The sequence below is a fragment of the Meriones unguiculatus genome, chromosome 16, assembly GCF_030254825.1.
Source record: "Meriones unguiculatus strain TT.TT164.6M chromosome 16, Bangor_MerUng_6.1, whole genome shotgun sequence".
Lineage (NCBI taxonomy): Eukaryota > Metazoa > Chordata > Mammalia > Rodentia > Muridae > Meriones > Meriones unguiculatus.
Genome location: NC_083363.1, coordinates 58,692,114 through 58,720,010, shown reverse-complemented (window position 1 = coordinate 58,720,010; position 27,897 = coordinate 58,692,114). Strand labels below are relative to the sequence as shown.

The window sequence follows — 27,897 nt, the reverse complement described above, 5'->3', positions numbered from 1 at the left end:
TTTCAAGCTATCTCAGGTTTGTGTCCTTTCCTGTGTGTGAGTTATATTTCAAATTTAAAAAACACACTTTAAAAATATCTTGATACAGATACAAAATGCATAGCACAAACTCGAGGGCTGTCTAACCTGGGAAATAAAGTCTGTTTTTTAATTTAATGCAGAACATGAAGTCTCCTTACTGGCTCCCAGCTCTCAGTGCCAGGGTCTAAATCATGAAGGAGGAACTTGTCACTTTGAGAGGCTGTTCTGGGCCTACAGGGGATATGGGACAAATGGTTTTCCCAGAAACCATATAATAACTCCTACTTGTTTATGCAATGATTCAAGGCTCATCCACTGCAAAGTCCAACAGGATTTACAGAGGGTCTCTCTCGGCATTTCGTTTTAAACCTCATTTTAAAACCTGGAGAAAAGAAATCTGTCAAAGTAAAGTTTACTCCACTTCACAACAGAACTGTGTCTTCACTGATCATAGTCAGGTGGGTTCTAGATATGAGTGTGGGTTGGTCTTCAGAACTTACCTTAAAGTCTTTTTGTCATTCAAAACCATGAATTGCATCTTCTAGCCATATGTGACTTCAAATGAAAAATGTGCTTTTGTGAATTTTTGAAAATTTCACCCTTAAATTCAACACGTTAATAATTTCTTTGTGGTTGGCTTACAAAATGTTAGAACTTGTAAATCAAAAGAAATACAAAGTTAACTGGAGAAAATCTGTAATTGTTATTTTTCACAGAAACAACCTGACTGTGATGGATGCTTTGATGGTCCAGGGTCACGGGACAACCGAGAACGTGAGGGTAGCAGGCAAGCTGCCAGGTCCAGGAAGCTCCTTACGCTTTAAAATCACAGAAGCACTGTTAAAAGATTGTCTAGACAGTGAGTACCCCTAACTGTGAAGGCCCGGCCCCTAGCATTTGCTTTCCGCCATCGTGAGAGTATTTCCCTGTGCACATACCTGCCTTCAGTCATGAGTGTATGATGTTACGGGAGTCCCAGGTCTTAAAGTCAGAGGTGTTTGATTTGGATCTTTTGCAGGTTTATTCCAAGTGTGAGAAGTAAAACATTCTTGCTGTGGCACACTAAAGCCTAGCAGCCTGAGGGACTCTTGTAAGCCTTGGACTTGGGAGGCTGAAGCAAGGGGTCGTTAGTTCTAGGCCAACCTAAACTACCTAGTGACATCAAGCCAGTCAGGAGTATACAGAGACCTTTCTGCCCAAAAATAAATAAATGACATCAGTTAATTTTAAGTAAAATAGCAGATCTAATGGCGTGTTTCCAGTGAAACCTGAGGAATGGCTGATCTCTTTTGCATGAGGTGTTTACTCATAATGTCCAGCATACAGACACAACACAGACCTCATTCACACCAGAAGCATGTGAGATAGCAAGATTTATCCATACTCCTGATTTTTTTTTCCTTTTTTTTTAGATTTGAAACTAAGAGAACCAAATTTCACATTGAAAAGAACATTCAAGGTAGAGAACACAGGACAACTTGAAATCCATGTAGAAACCATGGAAATCAGTGGCTATGCCTGTGAAGGGTACGGCTTTAAAGTGGTCAACTGTCAGGAGTTCACACTAAGTGCCAACGCCTCTAGGGACATCGTCATTCTGTAAGTATTCGCGTGTCTGGTTCACTACAGTGGCCACTATCCACTGCTGCTCACACTAGAGTCATTTCATACTGTCCCAGACTTGAAATCAGGGGCCACCGAGATGGATCATCCCTTAGGAGCACTTGCTGCTCTCCCACAGGAGCTAGCCTTGATTCTCAGCACCCACACGGTAGCCAGCAACCTTCTGTAACTCCAGGTCCTGAAGGACTCTGTCCTCCTCTGATCTCTGCAGGAACTGGATGTGGCGTACAGACAGATATGCAGGCAAAATACCCGTACACACAAGAGAAAACCCAAATAACTGTTTAAAAAGTCTATCATAAATATATTTATTTTATTTTTCCCTACTAGAGCTAAAATATTTCTTGCGGATTTTTGTTTCCAACATTGTAAAACTTCCTCTGCCCTTAAATTGGATCAGATAATCTTAGAAGCTACCTTATTAGAAATGAGTTTTATTATTTCTAAGGTTGTTGTAACGCATTACACGTTCGTGTGACTTGGAGGTGTCTCAGCCACAGAGCAGAGACCTGTGCCTCACTCACTTACATGTGCCATTGTTTCTGTGTGGTCTAAGATGTAAGCTTTACCCTTAAACAGCCTCAGGATTAGATGCACCATTTTAGTAACTGATAACTTATTACAAAGTAATAGGTATGACTTCTGCCCCTTGATTAAGTAGCAATCCTGTGACCTTCTGTGACTGTTAAATCAATACCTCCATATACAGTGCTGCTTGCACAGTATAACATTTGCCACCTGAATGCGCAGGGAGGAAGGAGGCAGCACTCTTCATAGTGTGCTTAGCTAATCAAAAAAGAAATTACAAGAGACTCTACACAGTATGCAGAAGGTGACAAAACAACACTAGGAATGGGATGGGAGTGGGTGTGGTGTGGTGTGTTTTAACAAAGTCATTAGGAATAAAGCCTAGATTCAAAATTAGATGGATGGATGGATGGATAGGTAGGTAGGTAGGTAGATGATGGGAGATAGATAATAGATGGATGGATAGATAGATAGATAGATAGATAGATAGATAGATAGATAGATAGATAGATAGATAGGTAGGTAGGTAGGTAGGTAGGTAGGTAGATAGGTAGATAGATAGATAGAACAGAAAAGAAGAAACTGTGTGTCTGTTTGAAGTGTCCTTACTGCTGTCCCTATGTCTCAGGTTTACTCCGGACTTCACAGCCTCCAGAGTTACTCGGGAACTGAAGTTGGTAACAGCCAGCGGGTCTGAGTTTGTGTTTGTGCTGAATGCCTCACTCCCATACCACATGTTGGCAGTCTGTGCCGAAGCCCTGCCCAGACCCAACTGGGAGCTAGCTTTGTACATCATCATCTCAGGAGTGATGAGGTACAGTGTGTTCCTTCAGGGCTGCTTCTCACTCATCACCGAGTGTCCACTGGGTGCCTCTCACTGGTCACAGGGATGGGGTAACCCAGCAAACAAAAAGACACCCTGACTTTGTCAAGCTTGTCAGCTGGTGGGAACACTTACAACTGAACCATTCTTGGGTGGCATATACAATCAAAAAGGCTTATTACCTTTTGAAAATTGTTTGACAAATGAAGTCTATGCTGACTTTATAAGAAAGGAGGCACAAATGAAATTACCTTATTTGGGCATGTGTAATAACAATTTTGTATACCTAAGCATCATCAACAGAGTAGAAGTATTTTTGAAGCCCTTTGCATCATCATCCTTTCTTCAGTTTATTTATGTATTTTAGAGAATCAGATATACTTACATTTAAATTAGTTTATAGCTACTTTACACATCCTTAAGGGAAAGAGAGTTGAGCCTCCATGCCGTTCCTCTTGGTAAGGAAAATGAACCTGCAGGTGTCCTTCTGACACACTGTAGTCTTCACTCAAAGCTCCCCTGTAAGGCTGGACGTCTAAAGCTGGTCTGAGAAGCTGGAGGGAGGGCTCAAGCTGCAGAGCACTGTTGCTCTTCCAGAAGACCCGGGTTCAATTCCCAGTACCACAAGGCAGCTCACAGCCACCTCTCACTCCAGTTCCAAGAGATATGAGCTCCTCTTCTGGCTTCCATTGGCACTGCACCCTAGTACACCAACATACATGCAGCCGAAACACCTGTACACATAAAATATATAAATAAGTAAATCTCAAGTTTTAGTTGGTGTGTAAACTTTGTTTGATCTATATTGCTTTATTTTTGTCTTGTTCTTTAAAAATGTGTTACTGATATATTTGGGTTTGTCTTTTGTTTGTTTGTTCTTTCTTACCATGATATTGTAGTTATCAGAAAAACTGTGTAATAGCCCAGTGTGTGTTCTTGTCTTGGGAAAGAGGGCTGACTCTCCCCCTCTGCCCGCAGTGCACTGTTTCTTCTGGTCATTGGAACAGCCTACTTAGAAGCTCAAGGAATTTGGGAGCCGTTTCGAAGGCGACTGTCGTTTGAAGCTTCAAACCCGCCCTTTGATGTGGGAAGGCCATTTGATCTCAGGAGAATCGTTGGTATCTCATCTGAAGGAAAGTATGTTCACATGCTGGGAACCCACTTTCTGGTACACATAGACTTGGCTGACATAATCACAAGAAACAAATCTATCTTTACTTGAGGGAAAAAGAGAAAGACTATCGTAAGCCTGTATCTGATACTCAGTTACTGAGAACTTGAGACTGTCTTATCAGGGACAAAGTATGCTTAGCCATTAGTTACACCACTGACCTGATTTATGACTTTTCAGAAGGAATAAAGTATAGAAGGTTGTGGCTCTTGCCCTTCCTGCTGCTTTTTTCTAGTTTCCCTTTGTGATGGATATACTGATGATTTTTTTTCCTTAGAGTAAATTGGAAGTTGCTGCTTACTGATTTTCACTTGATCCATTTTTCAGCTTGAACACACTTGGCTGCGAACACAGTCATGGTAGGGGTTTCTATAGTAGCGCATCATCCCGGCCTGGCACAGCGAGCCACAGGCAGTGTGGCACATCAGTCCACCCACACAGCAGCCACAGCAGCAAAAACTCAGTTGATGTGGACAACATCAGAACGAAAAACAGTTCAAGTGTGTCGAGCAGGACTTCTGCACAAGCGGGAACCTCACAGTCTACAAGCAAAACAAGCCCACTGGTCTTAGAGACAGCTGTAGCAACCCAGGGTCACACAGCAAGCAGGAAGTCCAAAGGGACGAAGCAGGGCCAGCACAGCAGCCAGCACCATGGCCACAGCCCACTGGAGCAGCACTCACAGTCTCTACCGCCAGTGCCTCAGCACCAGGAGCCGCCACCTGAAAGGCTATCTCCTGCCCCCCTCACACACTCTTCCCACCCAGAGCGAGCCAATACCACACGGCACAGCTCAGAGGACTCCGACATTACCAGTCTCATAGAAGCCATGGACAAGGACTTTGACCACCATGACTCCCCACCCCTAGATGTGTTTACAGAGCAGCCTCCATCACCACTGTCAAAAAGCAAAGGTAACCCTGTCCTCCCCCTTCAGAAGAACAAGGCATGTGAGGGAGGAGGCATGACCAAGGAGCAGTGAGGATCCCAGTCAGTATAAGCAGCTCCTGTGGTAGGTGTTCAGTTGCTCAGCACATCTCCTGGGTGAAGCCACAGCTCTTCTGTATCCCAGTGCAGATAGAAGCAACTGCTTGTCATAAATGATAGAGCCATATTCTTCGTTGCTTCTCCAAACCAGAACCTGTTGGATGGTACTGCCTGCTATCCTTTTGGCTGCCTGTGATAACTGTGTTATGGTCATCGCTAAAAGTGATTTTGAGGCTGGGTGGTACTGGCACATGCCTTTAAATCCAGCACTCAGGAGGTAGACACAGGAGAATCTCTGAGTTTGAAGCCAGCCTGGTCCATAGAGCTAGTTTGGGATAGGCAGGACTACACAGAGAAACCCTGTCTCAAAAAACAAAAAGATTTTGACACACATCTGTAATCCTAGTACTAGGAGGCAGAGACAGGAAGTTTTTCACAAGCTTCAGGCCAGCGGCACTACACACTGACACCCCCTCTAAATAGGAAAAGGTGTGCAAAAGAGGAAATAATTGGTGAAAGCAGGTGTCCAAAGAAGCTGGTCCAACAGTGCAGGGACAGCAGAAAGTGGCGGCTGTGCACACGCCGTGGTCTTGATGGCCAAGAGTAAAGAGTGTGCCAGATGTGCGGGTTAGGGAAGGTGTGAGCAACAAGTCAGGATGGGAAGTCCATGGCCAGTTATGGTGACGAGGCAACAAGAAATGGCAGTGCGAGGTCTGACTAAGCATGAGGACAAGGTTTCAGAGTAACAACATGAGCAATTACCGGCTCTTGGGTGCAGCTTGAACTAAGGCCTGAAGTAAACAGGAATAAAGGTTATTGGCAGTGGCAAGGCCTCAGACTAGAGCAATCCAGAGCCACAGAGGTTTGGGAATTCAGAACCTTGGAAAGAAATGCGGCACACACACCATGTGATCCCCATGGCTACCAGTAGGCTTTCATCCACCCAGCTGAGGTGGTGCCACCAGAAGTCATCTATACATTTCAAGTGAGTCAGGACAAGAGCCTTGGAGGTCTTGATTTCAGAGTTACAGGTTAGGGCCAGCAGACTGAGGGAGGAAGGCTCCCTTGAGCGGAGCATGCAGCTCCTCCGGGAGACGCGGCAAGTGCGTGGGCTGCAGCACGGCCAGCGGGACCATATCCTGCTTGCTTTTCTGTTGCTGTGACAGAACGCAGTGGCCAAGGCTGCTTGTAGAAGAATGCATTTGATTCCAGAGCTCGGTCCATGACCATCGAGACAGGGCACGGCAGTAGCAGGCAGACCTGGCACGGTGCAGGAGCTGGGTGGGCACAGCTTGAGGCAGCAGGCAGAGTAGGAAGACATTACTGGCTGAGATGGGTACGGGCTGGGGACATGTCCGAGGCCACTCCCACAGACACGCTAGTCCTTCCCAATAGTTCTGCCAACTAGGGACCAAGCATTCAGATATATGGGCCTGCAAGGCCATTTTTAATTCAAACCCCAATTCCAGGAGCTTCATAGGTCTATCTTCCATGCTCCTACTAGGATGGCTCATTGAGCCCCACCTACAGCGTTCAACAGCTTTCTTAGTCCAGAGCCCCGAAGTTTGCCACATTCTTCTAAAACACAGCATGGCCAGGCCTATTATAGCTATATGAAGCCATAAAACCAGAAGAGCTAAGTACCGACGGTAGCGGGGTAGGATGCCAGCATGGTTGAGGAGGGAGGGTACTCTCACAGTGTCCAGAAAACATGTTTGGGTGAGGAGCTAGAGGGCCTTGGCTTTGAAGTGAGGGAATGCTGTAAACCTTACAAAACCATACGGTGCTGAAGACAGAAGTTAATAGTAGAGACAAATATGAGGCTGGGGAGCAGCTCAGTTGGGGAAGTGCCTGCCCAGCATGGACAAGACTTCTTTGTTTTCTAACCATCTAAAAACCACTAAGTTACTCTCCACTCTCAACCCATACAAAACATGCAAAGGTCAGATCTAGCCCCAGAGCTTGCCAGCCTCTGATACAGATGCCAAAATTTTCATCCCCAGGTGACCATTTAACAGGGGCATTGTTTGAGGTAAGCATCAAGTCAGCGTTTAGTCAAGTATGCGGTCATTCTTTTCGCCGGTGTTTAGAAGGATGTCTCACAGGGACACTTTGAAGCGTGGCTTCTGCAGCTCTTGTCTGCCGATCCTGTGGGTCAGTGTGTGGTGCTAGAATCTGGGGATTTCCATGCCTCTCTGGAGCCTCTAAAGAGAGCTCCATGAGGCAAGGATCAGCTTGTTGAGTATCGTACTCCTAGCACTTGGAGCATGGCTGAGAGTATGTTGGGGCTGGCTCTGGGGACATCCAGATTGTCTATACACTAAGCTTTCTCTTTGCTCTGGCCATCGCCAGTGTGACATTGCATGGCCACTACTGTTCTAGGGCTTTTGTACTTCCTCTTCAGGCCTCAAATGATAGGCCAGGACTGGACCAGCCTTAGGCTCTGTTGCCAGGGTTTCACTCTAAGTGATGCATGGAGAAGCACATCATATGTTTCTCCACTGAGAGTACATCTCCCAACACATTTCAGAGGCTTTGACTCTCCCTTTTGTAACTTTTTTTAAAGCTCTGGCACCTTCTGGCAAATATTTCCAGGCATGTTTGCCAGATCTGCTGAATCTATACAAACTTGCCAAACTGTGCCTATAAAAGGAGCATAGTCCATGGCACATCAGCTGTGTCTCAGGGAAGTTGGCTTTTTAAACAACCTCCTCACAAAGACTAACCTGGTGGACCAGCTTTAACCCAAGAAGGAAAAAGTAGAGAGAGAGAAGCCCTAGCACTCCCTAACAAAGCTGAAGATTGCTTTGTGTCTGAAGCTGTTTGGATCGAGCTTTGTTTTTACTCCGACTTTTCATCCCCAGGGAAAGGAAAATCTCTCCAACAACGCAAAGCTAAGCCTCCAAAGAAGCAGGAGGAGAAGGAGAAGAGGGGAAAGGGGAAGCCCCAGGAGGATGAGCTGAAGGACACTTTGGCTGACGATGACAGCTCCTCCACCACCACAGAGACCTCCAACCCCGACACAGAGCCACTCCTCAGGGAGGTACGTGGGGCTGTCATGGGACCTCACAGCACCTAGCTCGGGACAGCTTCCAAGCGCATGTCCTCATTGTGTTCAGGCATGCCTCCCCACTGCCTGCAGAGTGCAGCCCGCCTCTGCTGTCAGTGACGTCATTTCCCCTGGAGAAGAGCATTTGGAAATGTTAGAGTAGTGGGAAACTGAAACCCTGCTGAGGAGTTAGGGAGCAGCCTCTCTGTGTAGTCTGACCCTGCTCTAACCCTCACGGAGGGGACAGAGTGGAGCTCGTTCAGTTGTGTAGTCGTGCTGGAAACAGGGTGTCAGTGACAGCCCACCCCCAAGGCAGGGGCAGCAGTGGCTCTCCCTGAGGGAGGAGGGCCAAGATGCCCAGCCTAGGACACTTCAGAACATCATCCCACCCTTTGAGTCAGCAGCCACCAGGGAGTTTAACATCAGAATAAGGCAGCAGAACACCTGACCCGCCTCAGCTGTGCAGGCGTCCAGCTGTGGGAGTTGTAGGCACGGTGCGGAAAGGCTGCTTCCGCTTCTCCTTTGGCGTTTTTCTTTTTAGATGTGTGAATTCAGATTTAAGATGGTCTGTGCAGCCCTCAAACCTGGACCAGAATCTGGCTTCTGGTTTCCATCTAGTGGCCTAAAGAATCATTTTCTACACAGGCCCAGCTGTGTCCACTAGGTGATTGTACTTCCCGTGGGTGCACATGTCCTCCTGTCCCCGCTGCGTTTCCTTGCTGTTGGCCTGGTGCTCTGTCTACTCCATTTGACTTGTAATCTGTGCTGGAGCATCGGGCGTGGTTCCCATTTAGCAGATCACCAGAGAAGCAGGGCACTTGCGCTAGCCCTGTGGGGTCCAGCAGCGTCTCTGACTGACCCCTCAATGGCTCCTCTCTGACTAGCTCAGCCACCATGTTCTCTGTAGCACTAGTGCATTCCCCTCTCTTATTCATGTCTCCTGTTCCTGCATCGTTTATATCATTTGCTTCCTCACTGACATGGCTCAGAGCCCACCCTTCCAAGTCCCACGCCTGATGGTCCTCCCTCAGAAGGAGCTTATTGTACAGAGGCATGGGCTTGTGTTTCTTAACGACTGGCCTGGGTTGTCCAGCTCAGGGCATTCCTAATCTACCCATTCTATGACCAAATGTAAACTGAACACCTCTAAGTGCCAGGCGCTTGGGCAGTGGTGCTGGAGAGGGCCTTGCCTTTTCTTAGAGCACTCTTGGGCTGAGAAGTGGCTCAGCTGTTGTGAAGCCTCACAACCTACCTTCAGGAGAGCTCTTGCTCTGCGCCTACCCAACTAATGATGGAGTCAGAAAGGACGTGAATGATTCTGAAGTCTCCAGAGGCTAGGATAGGAAGGAGGGTACATGAGTGAGTACTAAAGCCACCACGACCTCTTGTTTATTCACTCTGAGCAGCCAAGTAAACTGGCCTGCGAAGTTCAGGCTGCCTGTTACCACACTGAGGCTGGACGGAGGGTGGGCTGTTCTCCCACACTTGACCCCACAGCCATGGCTGACCACTGTGCTGAGGGCACCCTGCCTGTCATCCAGGCATCCTGGGTCAGTGTAACGATGAACCAGGTTGGTTTTCCTACATCACTATGGCCATAGCTTCCCAGGCAGCATCAGTAGTCTTTGGGTGGGTTCGTGGCCTGGTCGGGAGTCAGCTCTTCTGAGCTCATGTGTAGACACCTTAACATGTCAATTACTCTAAAAACACTCATTGCATGTTTTCTAGTCTGGCCTGTTCTGTACTGCGAGCTTAGCAGTACATGGCCAGGGAACATTTCTCAGCACAGGCCACGTTGCTGTCATCTGTGTCTCCCTCCCTCTGGCTTGATAAGCCTGGGGAAGGGCCTGGCTCTGAGGTGATAGCCAGTAACCGCTGATAAGGTGAGGAACACCCACACTCCACCTGCTGGTGGGGAGGGTGCAGCTGAGGGTCAGAGACCACAGCAATGTGGCCAGCTGCAGTGGAACAGCAGCTCGAGACCAGCTTTACTTTAGTGGCAGCCGCTAACCAGTGCCGCCACTGCCACCCTCCTGGTGGGACATGGATGTAAACTGAATGACCTTTGTAATTCAGACTCTCCGAACACGGTTACACTAAGTTACAAACAGCTGAAAAGTTGACAGGGCTACAAACAGATTTTAAGAAAGAGGGTTATGGGGACAGGCGTCGTGCTGTACACCTTTAATCCCAGCGGTCGGCAAGCCAGGATATTGAGCCTTGAGTTCAAGACCATGCCTGGTCTATGTGGAAAGTCTCCGCCAGCAGCGAGCCGTGCAGTGAGGCTCTGCCCAAAACAGGGAGATTGTCATTTCTCCACGTCTCACATGCATAGCTGTCACCTCGGGTTTGTGTCTTCATCTCAAACGAAACCATTCCAGTCACGTTACCAGTCCCTCTGAGTGACTGCCTCTGCGTCTTCACAGGATACAGAGAAGCACAAGGGGAGACAAGCCGTGCCGGAAAAACACGAAAACGAACTGTCTCAAGTGAAGCAGAAAAGCAAAAAGCTTTTAAATGTTAAGAAAGAAATCCCAACAGATGTGAAAAGCAGGTGAGTGTCCTGGGGCCGCTGTCGGGAGCAGGGATGGTTTCTAGTCACTGCTTAAAAGGGCAACAAAAGCCAAGACCTGCTTCTCTTGGCTTCTCGTGTCTAACAACTACTGTTGCTGAGGAGGGACACCCACCTGCTTCTGATGCCAGGCATGTAGAGGGCAGGGTTAGCGTGTAGAGGGTTTGACTCATTCCCAGGCTGAGAACCATTTTAGTCATGCTCAGAGGTAACCTGGATGGCTCAGCCACTTTAGGAAGAGCTTAGAGTCTGCTGTGGCACTAGCCCAGGGATGCAGCAGGGATCTGCAGTTCTGTGCTGTAAACCTTGGAAGAGGTCGTTCTTGCCTGAAACATGTTCCAGGATAATGTCTCCAACGAGACAAGTGGAAAGCTGCAGTACCCACAGGGCAGGATTCGGGCAGTGTCTGTACAGAGGCTTTCTGTAGACTGCCCCAAGAAAATGAGTGTGTTGAGTTGTTGACTAAGATGGCTTCATATTGTCATTAAACTGTGGGTTAGCATCTTCCTAATAAACTGATTTCAGTATTGGCATGGTAGGAGCTGCCATTTAGTGGCAGGTACAGAAGTGATTAGGGAAGGAGGAGAACAGGAGGGAAGACAAGACGTGTGGTGTTAGGCTCAGCCGTAGATGCGTGAGGGTGCTTCGGGCCCTATCCTAGAGCTGCTCCCGCCCCGACGGTGTCAGCAGCCACGCTCCCTGGGCCCTAACCCTCATCCCTTCTGCTCGCTGCTGTTACATACTGATTGTTTTTCCCGAATGAAATAAATTGACTATTGTTAGGTTCAATCTTGAAAACTTTAAAAGATTTGAGTTTACTTCCTGTACAAAGACTTCAGGTTTCGCATGTCCCAGCACAAACCCGCTGCAGCAGTCACTATGTTCAGTGAGCTGACATTAAGAGAAGAGATTCACGCAGTGTGCTCTGAGACCCTACCCACAGATCTTTTGTTTTCCTGTGTATTAACACTCTGCATGTTTAGATAGCTAATCTGCAGAGAGCAGAGTGCTCTGAATCCGCCCTCGTGGTGTGCTCAGCTCGGGGCTGAGCACCTTACACACTGGCCCGGATCCACCAGCATGGCCTCCCTTGCCTCAGTCACCACCCTGTGGCCCAGGCAGGGCCATGCAGCGTGTAAAACGTGACCAGAGACAGAGCTGGTATCTGAACCTCTCACCCTTGAAGATGGAATCCTTTCAAGTCAGTTGGCTGTTGTTCATTTTATTTAAAAGCTTTAAACTTTTTTTTCTGAAAACCGTCTTGCTTAATTTAGGAATGTTGAATTAGCAAAAAATGAAATCATCTAGCACCTTTTTTTCTTAAAAGCAAATTAATTTTACAGTGGCGAAGTTAAGCTTTGTTAAATAGACCCGCCCCCCCACACACACACACACAGTTTTAGTCGACTGACCTAAATATAGCCCAGACAGCCTCCACCCGGGGCTGGGTGGTGTGTCTTGGGAGTCTTCTGCCATTTTTAGGACTTGGAATTTTAAACTAGCCCTGCCAGCGAAGTAGGAAGGCAGAGGGTTGTGTAGCACTGTGGTTTTGGTAGGCTTGCCCATACATAGTGGTGTTGGAGTTTTTGTTTTGTTTCAGTTTTGTTCCAGTTTGTTATACTACTTAAAACTTTACTTACCTGGGCCAACAGAGACCCTTTGGTTATCTCTTTAACTAACTGCAGAACTACTTATGGAGCCTGGCATGGTAGCTCACGCCTTTAGCCCCCCAGCACTTGGGAGGCAGAGGCAGTTTTTGTGAGTTGGAGGCCAGCCTGGTCTACATAATGTAGTTCCAGGACAGTCAGGGCTACATAGTGAGACCCTGTCTCCAAAAAGGAAAAGATGGGCACTTTTGTGAAATATGCAAAAGACAAGCGTCCTTTGAACCCAGTACCTTATAAGTTCTAGACAGGTCCCTTTAACGTGTGTGTGCTCTTGCATGGGTCACACTCTGCCTTCTGCAGTTTCTTGGTTTACCAGGAGTAAGAGAGCAGTGCATACTTGGCCACTGGGTTGAGAAGCTGGACCTGTTCTGCTGTTGGCTGCTGTAACGCATGCAGTGGTTTATTGTTCACCCGGAGCCTAGCAGACACTGGCAGTGTCCTAGGAGTGAGAACCTGGGGAGAGTGGCGCTTCACCTGTCGGAAGGCCAGAGGATGGTGGGGCTCTAAGGGACGTGCTGATGCCACACGCAGAAGCGCTGGGGACAGGAAGCACACTCAGGAGAAAACGAGAGAGGCACAGCTCTAAACATACCCGCTCAGGACTGGGTATGGCAGGGCATTTTGAAATTCTAGCTACTCAAAGACTCAAAAACTCAAGGGCTTGACCAGCCACAATGACACACACCTGTAATCCCAGCACTTGGGGAGGCAGAGGCAGGTGGATCTCTACAAAGTTCAGAACAGCCAAAGCTATACAGAGAAAAACCCTGTCTCAAAAAAACCAAATAAATAAATAAATACTAACTCAAAAGGGCTAGTCTGAGCTGCACAGCAGTTTCACAGCCAACCTGGGCAACTTAGTAGGCCTGTGTCTCAAAATAAAGAAGATGCTGAAGATTTATCTCAGTGGTGGAGAACTTGACTAGCATATTCAAAGCCCTAGATTTAGTACCCAGCACTGAAAAAGAATACAGTAAAATTTGCTGACTTTGCAGCTCTGTGCCAAAAGGCATGGCTTTTCTGCCATTAGCACCCAACGCCAATGGTTCTCCCACAGGGGCCACTGCCCAGCTGTGGCCAGCTCACCCACGTCCAGGGCCTAACTGACCTTGGTGGGCATCACAGAAACAGCTTTGTGAAGAACCTTTGTGCCTTACAGGCAGTGCTGCTCATGTTCCATTACTTGATCTGATGCCTGGTTCTGCAGGGGTTAAAACTTGGCTCCTGTCTGCCAGGATTTCTGTTGGTGCACATCCTGGAAAGGCTCGTTTGCAGCACAGCTGCCATCGCTGGCACCATGCAGTGAGTCTGCGTACACATTTCCTGAAGCAGGTACCACACTCAGGACAGCAGGGGTCAGATTCTCAAGTGTACACACACACACACTCCCGGAATGTTTAGAGCGGAGTGCAGGTTTAGAGCTAGGCAGGTAATGCCTTAGGAAAGCCTATCAGTAAGGCATGCACCTGAACGACAGGGTAGGTGCGTTCTTAGTGACTTACACCCTTGCTCCAAACAACAGGAGAGATTGGTGTCTACGTCCTTGTTTGTCTTTCAGTTCCTTCGAACTACCATATACTCCCTCACTGGAAAATAAACAGCGTAGAAATCTCCCAACCAAGATTCCTCTTCCAGCTACACTAACAAGTGGATCCAAATCACGAAATTCCCAGAAAACAAAAGGTATTGTCATGTTGATCACAGATAGTTTCATTTTCATCATTCAGTTTTCCTGGCTGTCGGTGGCTGGTAGTTGTGTTATGAAGCCAAGGCTGTGCTGAGGGTTGGTTGAAGCAGAGAAAAACCCTCCCCTTTAACTTCCCTTTCTTAATTCTGTGCAGGTACAAATAAGTTACTGGATAACAGGCCAGTTGCTCTCTCGAAATTCCTCCCCAACAGTCAAGAACTGGGCAATACCAGTAGCTCAGAGGGTGAAAAGGACTCTCCTCCTCCAGAGTGGGATGCCGTGCCAGTTCACAAGCCCAGCAGCTGTGAGTATTTAGAAACCACTGTGGTCCGTGGGCTGTCCTGTTGCAGGTGCTGCAGGGTAAGGCCGTGGTTTCCAGAATACCATTGTGGGTGGCCCGTTGTAGCCAACTTCAGCTAGCCAGCAAGAGCCCAGAGTCCATCTCTCTGGCCAGGGACAAGGAATGCTGTTGGAGATTGGGGTACTTCCAGCAGAGAGAGTAATGGGAGATTCGTGGTAGGGCTCTTGCTCCAAGTTGCTGGTGTGTCACTGTACGATTGTGTGCCTAGAGAGGACAGTGACCATCTTCAGTGTGACTCCCATGTAGAGGGCCGTGGCTCTGGGAAGATAAAAACTCCTTGTAGCTTTCTTTACACAACCTGTGTGGAGGCCTCTCACTCCTTTCTTGACCTTGTCTCAGATTTGCCAAGCTACTGTGCTAAAGTTGCTGGAAGTCCTCAACCCTTTCAGCCTGACATGGGAGACAAAAGAACCAAGTGAAGGAGGTCCTAAGACAGGGCTCCCAATCTGTGTGTCACAACCCCTTTGTAGGTTGAACAACCCTTTCAGAGGCCGCCTAGGACCATCCTCCGTATCAGATATCTGCGTTATGATCCCTAACCGTAACTTTACGGCTGGGGGTCCCCCAGCATTAGGAGGGTTGAGAACCACTGTGCCAAGAGCATGTCCGCATGGGGGAGTCAGGCTGTCTAGACCAAGCATCCCCTCGGGTGTGAGTGGCCCTGCAGGGGCTGCTTTGGACCAGCCAGGCTGAGAGGGATAAGGTTCCCGGGAGCTGTCGGTGCTGAAGCATCACACCAGCCCAGTGGGAAGAAGCCGTCAAGGACCCGAGTCAAGAACGTGAGCTGTTTGCCAAGCCCGCTGCCTTTACCTCTGCACCTGTGTGTGCAAATCAGACAGAAATGTTCCGTGGAGCCTAGTGCCACAGTTTGCCATCAGACCAGCCTCACCTTTTCAAAGGTAGCAAGATGTTCTCACAAGTCTGGTCATTCAGGAGGTCTTGAACTAGTGGTACATACAGGTTAGGAGAATGATTGCCTCATGGGGTCCCCTGTAGGCCTCAGCTTAGCTGAGGAAGCAGTATCATCACCCCCAGGTCCAATCTCATAGGCTGTCTGAGGCCAGTCAAGAAAGCTCTTTGATAGAACTGAACAAGTTCTTGGAACTGAGTGTGAGAGAAGAGGGTGCCAGCCTTCTAGTCACTGAACCTAACCAGCAGCTGTCCACAGCAGAAAGGGCAATAGGCTCCAGCTCCATGGTATTCCAGGTGCATGCCTCAGAGGGGGGCAAAGGGAGAATAAGGAAGATGGCTGCAGCTTCTGCCAAGTCCTCCTCAGGCCAAGCTCCTGTGTGACTGGAGGATCCCCAGGCCCATGTCTGTGCTGCCTTTCAGTGCTTTCCTGCTTAGAAAATACCTTGGCCTGGTCCCGTGCCCTAGAACCTCGGCTCTCCCCACGAGCCCACTGGAAAGCTCTACCAGGGCTGCACTGCCAGCAGCGTGTGCAGAGGGAGCCAGTGAGTGTCCAGCTCACCCTGTCACTGTCCCTTTTGGACACCTCCACTACCTCAGTTCTTAATTCTCCTGTGTCTCCCTTTGACCTCTGTCACACTTAGATCCCACCTTCTTAGTGTGGACTGGGAGGGCACAGCTGTTTGTCTTAGGTCTGTCCCACTGAGACTGAGCCAGGACAAAGCAGTGCTCACAGGGACGGTGTCCATTTGGCAGCGCTGGCTGGAGCGCTGTCTTGTTAGGGTTCTCTTGCTGTGAGGAGACACCATGACCATTGGGGAGGAAAGGCTGCGCTCAGCATATGCTTCCACATCAGTCTGTCCTCAGAAGGAGTCATGGCAGGAGCTCAGGCAGGACAGGAACGATGCAGGGGCCATGGAGGAATGTTGCTTACTGGCTTGTTCCCTCAGCCTGATTTCATAGCACCCAGGACCAACACGGTGGCCTGTCCACAGTAGCTGGCGGCATTTTCTTAATTGAGGTTCCATTTTCTCAGATGACTCTAGAGCTTGTGTCAAGTTGACAGGAAGCCAGCCAGTCCATACCCTGTACCAACAAAGGAAACCAAGAATATTCCTCATGGCTTAAAAGGCATAAAATGCAAAGAAAAGGCCAGTACCTCCCAGGCAGTAGTAGTGCCTGAAGCCAGAGAGGGTCTCTAAACTACACAAAACAATGTGAGTTTTGGCCTTCTCTGTTCTCAGGCTTCAGGCCTTAGTCCAGAAGGCCTGTTACGGCTTCCTCAGTCTCCTTCCATCTGTCTTCTTCAAGTGCATAGGCACACAGCTTCCCCAGAACAGCTCTCAGGAGCAGAGGGTGCTACCAGCGTTTCTGCCACTATCACAAACAACCCAGCAAGAAAACTGTTTGGGCTCACAGGTGACAGAGTCAGCCCACATCAGCCCAATGCCAGCTGGCTCTGTCGATTTTCAGTCTGTAGCAAAGCAAAAAACATGGTCGGAGGGTGTGGCATAGCAAAGCCGCTTAACTCGAAGCTTGTAAGCAGAGAGAAGAGGGTCCAGGAGAGATGTGCCCTTCAAGGCCCCACCCCAACTTCCTCATGGCCTGTTTAGCTGCTGATCCACTAACAGGCCTCAGGAGCCAGCTGTGTCTGGACACTGCTGCTGGAGCAAGCCTTGAACACACCAACCTTTAAGTCAGACCAGAGCATGGCCTGCTCCCAAGGACTGATTTTTCCATCGGGCAGGTCAGAGAAGGCGCCACACAGGAAGTGAGCAGGGAAGGGTCTGGGCATTGGCACAGAAAATCACCCTTCAACGTCAGTGCGTTGGCTAGGCATAGTGTGCTAAGGCGTCCTAAAGCTTGACAAGCATGGCATTTGTGATGTGTGCTTTGTGCCAGCAACAGCTGCTAGACAGGCCACCTCTGTGGTGAGAGCGAGAGTCGGAGGCCACCTCTGTGGTGAGAGCGAGAGTCGGCAGGCTGACAGTGAGGACGGTGTTTGTGGGGTGCACTGAGGGGCATAGAAGGAAGGTCCCCATGGAGAATGGGGACCGTGGGCTTCAGGAGAAAGGAGCTTTGCTTAGCACTGGCGTCACTGGGGTCCTGACATGACCCTGAGGATTTAGAGTGGCAACTGATGCTGGGCAGCATGGGTGAGACATGGGTGGACTGGTTCAGAAGCAGGCAGCTGGGGAGGGAGCACTGGAGGCTGTCCAGGTGTCACATTGGGTGTCTCAAAGAGCTGGGCAGAGCTTCTCCTGAGCTCTTGGTAGGAGCAGCACCCAGGCGCACAGCAGGTGTGGGTGACAGATGTTCTGTTATTGCTCCTTTTTCTAGTTTGAGTGCAGACATGACATCAAAATACCTTTATAAAGTTTTTTAAAGCGGCTGTGTAGTTGTTTACAGACCCAGGAAGACACAGGAGAGCCACGGCCTTGTAATCCGTGGCCACAGACAGGCCTTCAGCTAGGCTAACCACAAGGAATCTTGTTTGACCTGAGGGCATTCGGGTCAGGTTTAAGCCTTGAATGGAGGTGCAGCCTCCCTTGGTCCGAGCAGCAGCGGCTTCAGCTGCTCGTGGGGTGGCAGTGAAGAAGGTGACTACCCCATCGTGTATCAGGGAACAAGCACTGTGTTTCCTGACAGCCCAAGGGCACAGAGAGACTCGAATTTCCCCTTTCTCTTTAGAGCCTTTAAATAGTCTTAACTTATTTTCTTTAGAGAAGCACTTGAATTACACATGAAGCATAACTGATTTAGAAGCGTCAGAGCAGAGTGTGACATTAATGGGCCTTTTGTTCGTTCCCAGCTACTGACAGTCTTTACAAACTGTCTCTGCAAACGCTCAGTGCAGACATCTTCTTAAAACAACGCCAGACCTCGCCAACTCCAGCCTCTTCGTGTGTGCCCACCGCTCCCTGCCCGCTCACATCCCGTGGCAGCTACAGCAGCATTGTCAACAGTCCCAGCAGGTAGGCCTGCTCACGCCCAACATCCCCTGGCTGTCATCGTTACACTTCGTAGCCACACGCTTGGTCCTGTTCCACCTGACCGTTTTCCATTATTCAGCCCTTTACCTGAGGTCAGCTCTTTCTGTGTTGTGGGCTCCTGACCACAGCAGTGGCTTATCCTGTCCACGAACAAGTCTCTTAGCACCTGAGCACTGTTAACATCCAGGAGCCAGGCAAGCATCCCAGCCACTGAGTGCTTGACCGAAGCGGAGAGCAGTGGCGTGCACAGGCCTGTGACCTCAGAGCCCTTGGGCTTGCTAGCTAGAAGGCTGTGTGGCTGTTGGCTAAGGTGCTGCACAGGTGGCACATGCCCAGGCAGGTGGCCCCCCTGGTGCCAACATCGTCTCAGCGGGCGCTTCCCAGACACAGGCTTCTCCCATGGTTGTGGGCAGAGACCATGACCAGCGGAGGGTTCTGTCTGGAATGAGTCCAGGGGAAGGCGGCTTGAGGAGCAGCCAAGCCCTGTCAACGTCACCAGTTGGCTGATATTCTGGCAGTCTCTTTGCTAAGTGGCCTCCTGCAGAGTCCTCACAATGTGATCTCTACCTGTTCCCAGTCACCCCTTATTTTCCTTGTGATGGAGCTGTCTTGGACCCCAAAACACTTCACAGGGCTTAGCTATGCGCTGAGCCATTTTGGGTGGTCACCCCTGGGTCCGGAGCAGCAGAGCCCTACCCCCACCCCAAGACAGGTGCCTGACACTCCTCCGCTGTTGCCACCACGAGTGAGGGAGTGTTGTTTTCCTCCTTGCTCAAGTGACACAAAAGCAAAGCAGCCGAACGGAACCAAGAGCAAGCTGACAAAGGCAGCCTCTCTCCCAGGCAAGAACGGCAACCCCACCTTCGCTGCAGTCGCCGCAGGCTATGACAAGAGCCCGGGTGAGTGGTCTGTTCCCACGGCCTGCCGCTCCTGGACAGTGGGCGAGGGGCGGGGCCTTGATTCACCTTCACCCCACACTGATTCAGAATCCTTGTTGCAGGCGGGAATGGCTTTACTAAAATTTCTTCAAACAAATCAGACTTTTCCAGCAGCCTTGGCATTTCACACATTCCTGTTGACAGCGACGGCTCGGACAGGTGTGTGGCCCGCCTTCAGCAGCAGAGGGTGGCTCCCGGGGGCGGGGGCGTCTTCCCTAATGGAATACAGGCACCGTGGTGACGGTCTCCCGTGTCTTTGCTTCGGTATCTGAGCCCTCTGAAGCGGCTGTCCTTGGGGCCCGGTCACCCCCTCACTAACCCTCATCCATGTTGTGTATTTCCCTGCAATGTTCAGCTCTGGTTTGTGGAGTCCTGTCAGCAACCCCGGCAGCCCTGACTTCACCCCCCTCAATTCATTCTCGGCCTTTGGAAATTCTTTCAATCTAACAGGCGGTAAGCATGCAACCCTAGGTGTGTAAATAGGAAGCCTATAGACAGGAGAGTCATCTGACGTGTTAGGGACACTTGGAGGACACATGGCTGCCGTCTGAGCAGAGTGTCTCCTCTTCGCTTGCATCGGCAGCTGGTGGTTTAAGTGTGTGGGTGTGGGTGTGGAGCAGGCTGTGCTGCTGTGCCAGAGGGCTGGGAGTGCAGTGTGCAGCCCAGCGCCATGTGGAAGTCCTCCGGGCACAGCAGGGCACAGTGTGAAAGTGCATGCTTAAGAGCTGCTAAAAGGGACTGTGGTCAGAAGTGACGCCTACAGCTGCCAGGCGCACTGTGAGACTGCGTTCGCAGACCACAAGGTGGTGGACGGTTGCATCGGGGTGCCCCCAGTGACGAGTGAACTGGTGTTCAGATTGTGTGCCGCGTGCCTGAGCTCTTGGGAACATCCGGAACATGCCGGAGTGTGGTGGAGATGCGCGTCAGCTTAAGTGCATGGCGCAAGGGGGGGCAAGAGCCTCTGCCTCGGTGACCACAGACGGGGGTGTCGCCGAGAACCTCTGCCACGGTGACTGCAGCTGAACTTGACCCACTGTCTTACCCTTCAGCAGTTTTCAGCAAACTGTCGCGCTCCTGCAGTCAGTCCTCCCAGAGAAGCTGGAATGAATTCAGCAGCGGCCCCTCCTACCTTTGGGACTCTCCAGCAACAGACCCCAGTCCTTCCTGGCCAGCCAGTTCCGGCTCACCAACCCACACAGCCACTGTGAGTACTCAGGCCCCATCCTTCTTGTCATTACCAGGATTGCTGTCACATGGACTGTGACAGGCAACAGGGACAGCATGAATAGGAAGGGCTGTGTTGTCAGGGTGCCCGCCACATTCTTCAGAGCTGTAGGGGCCGGGACATTGTGAGGAAATGGAGCAGCTATGGCTCAGGCTTCCCTCCTTAGCAGATCCTCTTCCCACAAGTGTGGCTCTAGCCATCCGAGGCCCCAGGGCCAAGGCCCCACTCGTCCCGGGGAAGCTGGGAAGGTGCTTGTACTTTGTTTCTGAGACACATCCACTCTAATGGTCTGCAGAGACCATGCACCAGATCCTCTTGCCAAGAAAAAGAATGGACTCATCCTTCACAGAACAGCATCAAAATGTGATCTGACTGATTTTGCCTCAGAGAACCCTGTCACACATGCATGGTGGTTGAGAAGTGTGTGATGGCAGCTTCATGGGTTTGGCGTGTCTCAGCAATAATTCTGACATCAGTTTCTATAGCGTTTTTAAAAGCAGGCCAGCAGATTATACACACCAGCTAGTCAGTCCATCTCTGGGGCTTTGCAAGCCGCTCCTCCACAGCTCTTGTTTAGTCTTGTGTCTTGACCCGGATTCCCATGCCTGGGATCCATGCAGATGCCTGTGCCCTGGAGAGACCCGCTCTCAAAAAAGGCCAACATACCTGCTCAGACCCATGCTTAAATATATGGAATAGTTTTTTAATAAATAAAAATGAAAGAAGTCAGGCTGGAGAGATGGCTCAGAGGTTAAGACACTTGCTGTTCTTCCAAAGGTCCTGCGTTCAATTCCCAGCAACCACACTGTGGTTCACAACCATCTATACTGTGATCTGGTGCCCTCTTTCTGGCTTACAGGCACACATGCAGGCAGAATACTATATAAATAATAAATAAATAAATCTTTAAAAAAAAAAAAAAAAACAAATGAAAGAAGTCCGAGGGCCACTCCATTCGTGTATGATCTGATCTTCTCATGGCTGCGCCGGGCTCACCTCACACTCAGTGTCGGTGTTTCTTTTTGTCACAGTCCATCCTGGGCAACACCAGTGGCCTGTGGTCCACCACTCCATTCAGCAGCTCAATCTGGTCCAGCAACCTCAACAGCGCCCTCCCCTTCTCCACTCCAACAAACACACTGTCGAGCATCAGCCTCGTGGGCACAGAGAACACTGCCCACGCTCCTTCCGCCTCCGGTCCAGCTGACGACTTGGGACAGACCTACAACCCCTGGCGGATATGGAGCCCCACAATCGGAAGGAGGAGCTCTGACCCTTGGTCTAATTCGCACTTCCCTCAGGAAAATTAAAATTAAGCAGAAAACAAAGTGGGGGCCCCTCATCCAGATCATGATATGCCAGTTTTCAAGACATCTTCTGAAGGCCCTTACTGCTGTCCCCTCCCCACCTTCCTCTTGGCAGGGCAGGCTTGTTCCACTCGCTTCTTTCACATCTTTTGCAATTATGATACTCTGAGATTTGCTGTTGTGCTTGTAGACAGAAGTCTGGACTCAGCCACAAACTACTTCGACCTGTCCATCTGAAATCCTGACTTTCCCAGTTCCCCACCTGCTCTTCTGCTTTCTTTATCTGTGAGAACACAAATTCGGCATTACAGTTAAGGGAGTAATTTGAGTTGATTGACAAGTCCTGGCATGTGACAATTTTACTAAATCACCAAGTTTGGTTTTTAATAATTTCACAATATTATGCGCCAAGATCTAATTTTAAAAATGTATGAGGACTTTGTGCTGAAAATCCAGAGTATTTTTTTAAAGTAAGGCTATCTTGGTGTAAAAGCAGATTACAGAAATGGAAGCCGAGTAAGCAGTGCTGCGTGTGAGCACCCAGTGGAGACCACACACATTTTCTGTGCTGTTTGTACTTGAGGTATGTACCATTTGTATACCTGAGTTTATTTTAAAGATAAACTGAAATGCACATTGCCAAGTCTTGACATTACAAGATTGTGTATTTCTTAACATACAACTTTGTGTTGTACTTTGAAATAAATGAGGCTTTTTTCAAAAGCCTCGAGTTGTTTCGTTCTGCTCTTTTACACACAAGATGCATTTCACAGCCTGGTGGACCTTGGTGTCATTGTGTGGCTCTCTGGAGTTGACAGGTAAAGGGGGGGGGTCTCAGGGCCACGGGCGTCTGTGGGCTCCTAAAATTCTCCTGGTGATCACACAGTGTCCCTGATAGGAAATGACCCGGAAGCCGGTTTGGATTCACCCAGGAATACGTTTCTTCCACCCCGACCTAAACAGAACGGCTAACACCTCTTGACCGTTCCCTGTGTCAGCATGCGTCTGAGACCTCCCGTGTCTCCTTCTTGCACTCAGCTTCTGAGAGGCTGTGAAGTTTCCAGCGGAGTGTTTGCCGATGGCCTGGCACCCACAGGGAGGCCAGCCACAGGCCCGCTCAGCAGTCGCCCTTCCCCAAAAGGGGCCTTGTGCCAGCTTGCCGCTGCATTTGAGGCCGGCTCTGCTGAGTCTGATGACAGGAAATCCTGTGGCTACAGGGAATAAGGAAAGAGGCGGGGCTTGTGGGGCTGAGTAGATAAAGCCTCGCAGCTGAGATCAAAGCCCCAGGACTTCCACAGTCCACATAAAGGCAGGTGTGGCTCCTGCTTGCAGTCCCTCTGCTGGGAGGCAGGGACACAGGCGCCACAGGACCAGCTGGCTAGCTGCATTGGCCAGTGGTCGAGTTCCAGGCTCCGTGAGAAACCTGCCTTAGCAAGTGAAGTGGTCGGTGAAGATGGCTGCCATAACCCCACGCACACATGCACGGGTGTGCCACACACCCACAGGTGTTTACCACAAGGGAAGCAGGTGTGAGGGAGCCGTTGGGCACAGGAAGGCTCAGACTGCGTGCAGGAATGCCCGCGGCTGCATTTGGGGAGCAGGGAGCCGTTTACCCAAGAGAGAGAACCGTTAGCGTGGTAGCCAGGAAATGTGGCTGAATGGAAGAACTCACATGAAGCTGAGGCCTAGAACCACATGGCTCAGAGAGGGCGGGGAGGAATGCCAGCCCATGCCATCGGGAAACTGAGTCCTCGGGACCAACTGCACAGGAGACTTTCCGAGTCTAGAAGGCAGAGAAGTAAGGTTTGCACGCACCTAAGAGTTTTTAGCAAATTGAGCCAGCCCTTTTCCAGCGTCGAGTCTCCTACCCCGTCTCGGGCCCGTCGTCATGGTAGCCAGTGGCAGCACACGGTGGTGCATCCGTTTGGGTTCTCATTTCCCTGGAGGCCTCCTGCTCCACCGTGCTTTTCTTGTCTGCATTTCCAGAATTTTACGAACAACTTTGGCTGGGCAGCAGCTGCTGAACACGTGTTGAGGCCAGTTACAAGGCGAAGAAATCAAAGCGCCCTTCTTGGCCAGTGCTGTGCATATACGGACCATCCTAGAGTGTGACGTCAAGTAGGGCCCTCGCCGCTTTTCCTGAAAGCCGTCGGAACCAGCAGAGGCCGTAGGGGTAGAAGCTTCCCGTCTAGCTAGAGCTGAGCTGTAGAGCTGGTTCCTGACCGAATAAGTCCTGTTTGTTAGCGAATGGAAAGTGTTGCAGGATATTTAATCCCATTGTGAACCCCAAAATTGTGAGCTGTAAAACCCTGTTTCTTTGGTGTGGTTGAGCCCTATCACACACCTTTAATCCAAGAGCTTTCTGTACACGGGACTTAATAAAGTTAACCCTAGGTCAAGAGACAGAGCAGGAAACCAGATGACAGGGATTTAAGAGCAGGAGGGACTTCGAGTTGAGGGGTGTTTAAGACAGTGGAAAAGAAGGGAGATTAGTTCAAGCTCTGGCTTCAGCTTAGACTTCAGCTCCTCAGCTCTCTGGCTTTTGAGGCTTTGAGCTAGCAAGCCATTGGCTTTGGGTATATTTTGGCCTTTTGTTCCTGGGTTGTTAGCTGGTTTCTTGTTCCGCCTCTTGACCTAGGGTAAACTTTATTAAATCCTGTGTACAGAAAGCTCTTGGATTAAAGGTGTGTGCTAGGGCTCAACCACACCAAAGAAACAGGGATTTACAGTTCACAATTTTGGGGTTCACAATGGGATCAAATATCCTGCAACAATAAGGCATGCCATCTACACCAAAGAATCTTACTGCACAAGTAAGCTGCTCACAAACTGAGGGCCAGAGGCGGCCCACTGTTCTTTCAGAGCCTCCCTCAACCACGGGTCTCTCCGGCTGCAAGGATCCAGCAACCTCTTGTCATCTGCAGCCATACACACATACACATAAAAATGAAAGCTAAATCTTTACAAAAAAAAAAAAAAAAAAGATGTTAACAGCAAAGATCTACTGTGTTTTGGGTACAATGGGGATCCCATCTTGCTAAGGATGCCCTGAGGTTGCCAAATTATTCCCTAAGTTCCCATCTCACCCCTGAGATGCTCTTTGAGGAACCCCATAAGCTCGTCAGGGGAAGCAAAGGGCTTCCAGCTGTTGCCCAGGTTTCCCAGGTGTTTTCAACAGTAGTCACCCAAGCAGGGCAGCCAGGCAGACATCCTCAGCACTCACAAGCCAGCAAGCCAAGCTAGATTTTGAGGTGGGAGAACAACGAAAATCAGACAGAGACCTAGGATAACATACAGCAACAGGCAAAATACCGGTGGCATACTGCTTCACGGCCAGGGGGTGGGGCTGCCGCTTTGGGGAGGGGACGGAGTGGGGGAAGGCCAGCACGCTGCAGGCATTTCAACCCCCAGGCTTCACACCATTTCCAGGGTAACCTGAGATGTGCACGGTGGCGCTGCTTTGGAGAAGGGTCTCATGTCGCCGTTCAGTGGCCCACATCCCAGAAAGCCATCTCGAAGGGAGCTAATGCCCAAGTCCAGATGGCTCTAGGAGCCGGAAACCTTCATAATCACACATCCCACTGGACCCTGCACTGGTCTCTAAAACCCAACATGGCTTGTCCCATGATGGCAGCCTGGGAACGCTGGCTGCGCTTCCCTGCCGCGGTCAGCAGCAGTGACAGGTCAACTCGGTGCCCAGGAGCATCACGAGGGAGAAAGGCACAATAATGTTTCTTCTGAAATACCCTTTTCCACCAGAAGATGGCGCCCACAGCTGGGCGCCTCTTCCCACGTCAATCAGGACAGTCTTCGGGCAACTCTAGCTTGTCACGGGGCAAAAACTACCCAGCCCAGGTCGAATGAGTGATGGCCAGGATGTGTTCGAAGAGTCAGCCGCCTGCCAGGCTCATCCCAGCGGCAAGTGTCCCGGTCTTTGTACCTGCACAGTCATCAGCAGATAGGGATAGGAGGCAGCATGATAATACTCTGATGAGCATTTGGACACGGCGCCGAAGCCCCTCCCTGGTGGAAATGCTTTCCGTAGTGGTAGGCCCAGAATGAGCCTAGTTTTAAGAAGGTATGAAGAGAACCCAGGAGACTAATCATCAATGCAAAATCGTATGAGGTTTATTTTGACCATTGTGCAATGGGGTCACCCCTGCTGGTCAGCAAGGAGTGGCACTGGGAGACAAAGGCCTTGGGTTTTTAAAAAACAAGGCGTGGGAATTTTCAGAGGTTACCGTCTTGGCAATTCATGATTGGATGAGGTATTTAACTTTTAAAATAATTGGTTGGGTCTGGGCACTCTTAGGTCCAGTCAGCCCTGTCGTAAATATCTGATATTCAAGTCAGTTTGGAATTTCCTGCCATACGAGATATAGTTAACGCTGGGAGAGTGATTAACTCATCCCGTGTCTGTTCTGAGGAGTGGGGGCTACAGGCTTTGGATCAAAGGTCAGGAGCTATTCAGGAGAAGGATTGGGGCCATTTGGCCCAGTTTCCAAACAAAGCTCATCTCACAGGCACAGGACGATGATTTTCTCTCCACTTAGTAGAGATCTCTGCTTGTTCTCTTCCTTATCTCTCCCCTCCCACATTGCCAACGTCAGGAACTTTTACATTCCTCTGATCTCTGGAGAAGCACTAAGAGGCTTTAATTAACATGGGCCTAAAACTTGAAAATATAAGTTACAAGGCAATTAAAAGAAACATGGGTTACAAAGTTAGTCTATTCTTTCAGTAGGAATCCTGCTTGCCGAGGAGACGCTGAAACCCAGCAGCCACTGTCTGCTGAGCGAAGTATGTCAGAATCAAGCCGTCGGAGAACATGAAGATGTCTGTGAAGACGGCTGTGCAGACGGCTGTGTAGACTGGTCAGAAAGTCACGCCACTTAAGCCATCCTCCATACCTGCTGAGGCTCACAGACTGACCAGTGTGTCTCATTGGCCATGAGCATTTTGTTGTTGTTCAAGACAGGGTTTCTCTGTGTAGCCCTGGCTGTCCTGGAACTCACTCTGTAGACCAGGCTGGCCTCAAACTCACAGACATCCACCTGCCTCTGCTTCCCAAGTGCTGGGATTAAAAGGGTGTGCCACCACTGCCTGGCGAGAGCATCATTTTTTAAAAGAATTTATTTTTATTATGAGAGAGGGAAAGAAAGTGAGAGAGAGAGGGAACATTTTATAAACTGTCAGAGGTATTTGTTTGATCACTGGACCTGGAGCCACAGACAGTTGTGAGTCTCCCAAGGTGGAGCTGAACTTGGATCCTTGGAAGGAGCAGTAAGTGTTCTCAGCCCTGCGTTACCTGCCTAGCCCCAAAAGTATACATTCTGATAGAAAGACAGTAGTGATAAATTGTTATATTCTGAAAAGGACAGAAGAAGAAGAAGAAGAAGAAGAAGAAGAAGAAGAAGAAGAAGAAGAAGAAGAAGAACCAAACAAAACTCTTAGAAATGAAGAACAGCACATACCTTTAGTGCCAGCAATCAGGGGGCAGAGGCAGGGGGATCCCTGTGAGTTTCCAACCAACCAAGGTTACACGGTAAGACCCTGATTTTAGGAAAGCAGGGAGCCAGGCTGTGGAGAAGCACTTCCTACCCCTGCACAGGACCTGGGTTGAGCTCTCAGAGCCACACGGTGACTCCCAAGGAATCCAGGGCAAAAAAACAAAGGGCAGAAAGGCTCTGACAAGGAGAAATGGGCACCTCGAGACCATTAAACCTGAGGGAACCTGTAGTCAGCGGACAGCCTCCTAAGGGATTTTTAAAGGAGGCTCACAACTCGCCCCGAAAGCTGGGCATGAGCTGGGCTATGCCAGGCCCGCTGCTGGAGCTTTTCTGTTTCTCTTCTGGATGTCCTCTCCTGAAGTACTACCCCTCCACATGCATTCATGATGGTGACCTTTCTTTGATTTCTGGGTGTAAGGTTAGTATTTTTTTTTTCTTTTTTGAAAGAAGACATGGAATTGGGAGGGAATGAGCTAAGGGGCCTCCAGGGGGAGCTGGAGGGAGAAGTGAGTGATGAATACAATCA

At 49.7% G+C, this 27,897-nt stretch overlaps 1 protein-coding gene across 2 annotated transcripts in view; it reads left to right on the top strand.

Moving 5' to 3' along the window:
- Positions 1 to 22,584, top strand: part of Tmem131 (transmembrane protein 131) — a 135,548-nt gene extending 112,964 nt beyond the window's left edge. Inside the window, exons 26-41 of one of the 2 annotated variants that reach the window (XM_021631574.2) lie at positions 328 to 479; positions 738 to 880; positions 1,434 to 1,620; positions 2,801 to 2,986; positions 3,974 to 4,132; positions 4,494 to 5,080; positions 8,018 to 8,196; positions 10,629 to 10,756; positions 14,000 to 14,124; positions 14,283 to 14,432; positions 18,211 to 18,373; positions 19,169 to 19,290; positions 19,392 to 19,488; positions 19,685 to 19,782; positions 20,382 to 20,533; positions 21,586 to 22,584. In XM_021631574.2, the coding sequence (XP_021487249.1) occupies positions 328 to 479; positions 738 to 880; positions 1,434 to 1,620; positions 2,801 to 2,986; positions 3,974 to 4,132; positions 4,494 to 5,080; positions 8,018 to 8,196; positions 10,629 to 10,756; positions 14,000 to 14,124; positions 14,283 to 14,432; positions 18,211 to 18,373; positions 19,169 to 19,290; positions 19,392 to 19,488; positions 19,685 to 19,782; positions 20,382 to 20,533; positions 21,586 to 21,864 (2,907 nt within the window). In that variant the 3' untranslated portion in view covers positions 21,865 to 22,584. Of the gene's footprint in view, positions 1 to 327; positions 480 to 737; positions 881 to 1,433; positions 1,621 to 2,800; positions 2,987 to 3,973; positions 4,133 to 4,493; positions 5,081 to 8,017; positions 8,197 to 10,628; positions 10,757 to 13,999; positions 14,125 to 14,282; positions 14,433 to 18,210; positions 18,374 to 19,168; positions 19,291 to 19,391; positions 19,489 to 19,684; positions 19,783 to 20,378; positions 20,534 to 21,585 lie in introns of both variants that reach the window. The other variant, XM_021631573.2, reaches the window with a different exon arrangement.
- The last annotated feature ends 5,313 nt before the right edge of the window (positions 22,585 to 27,897 follow it).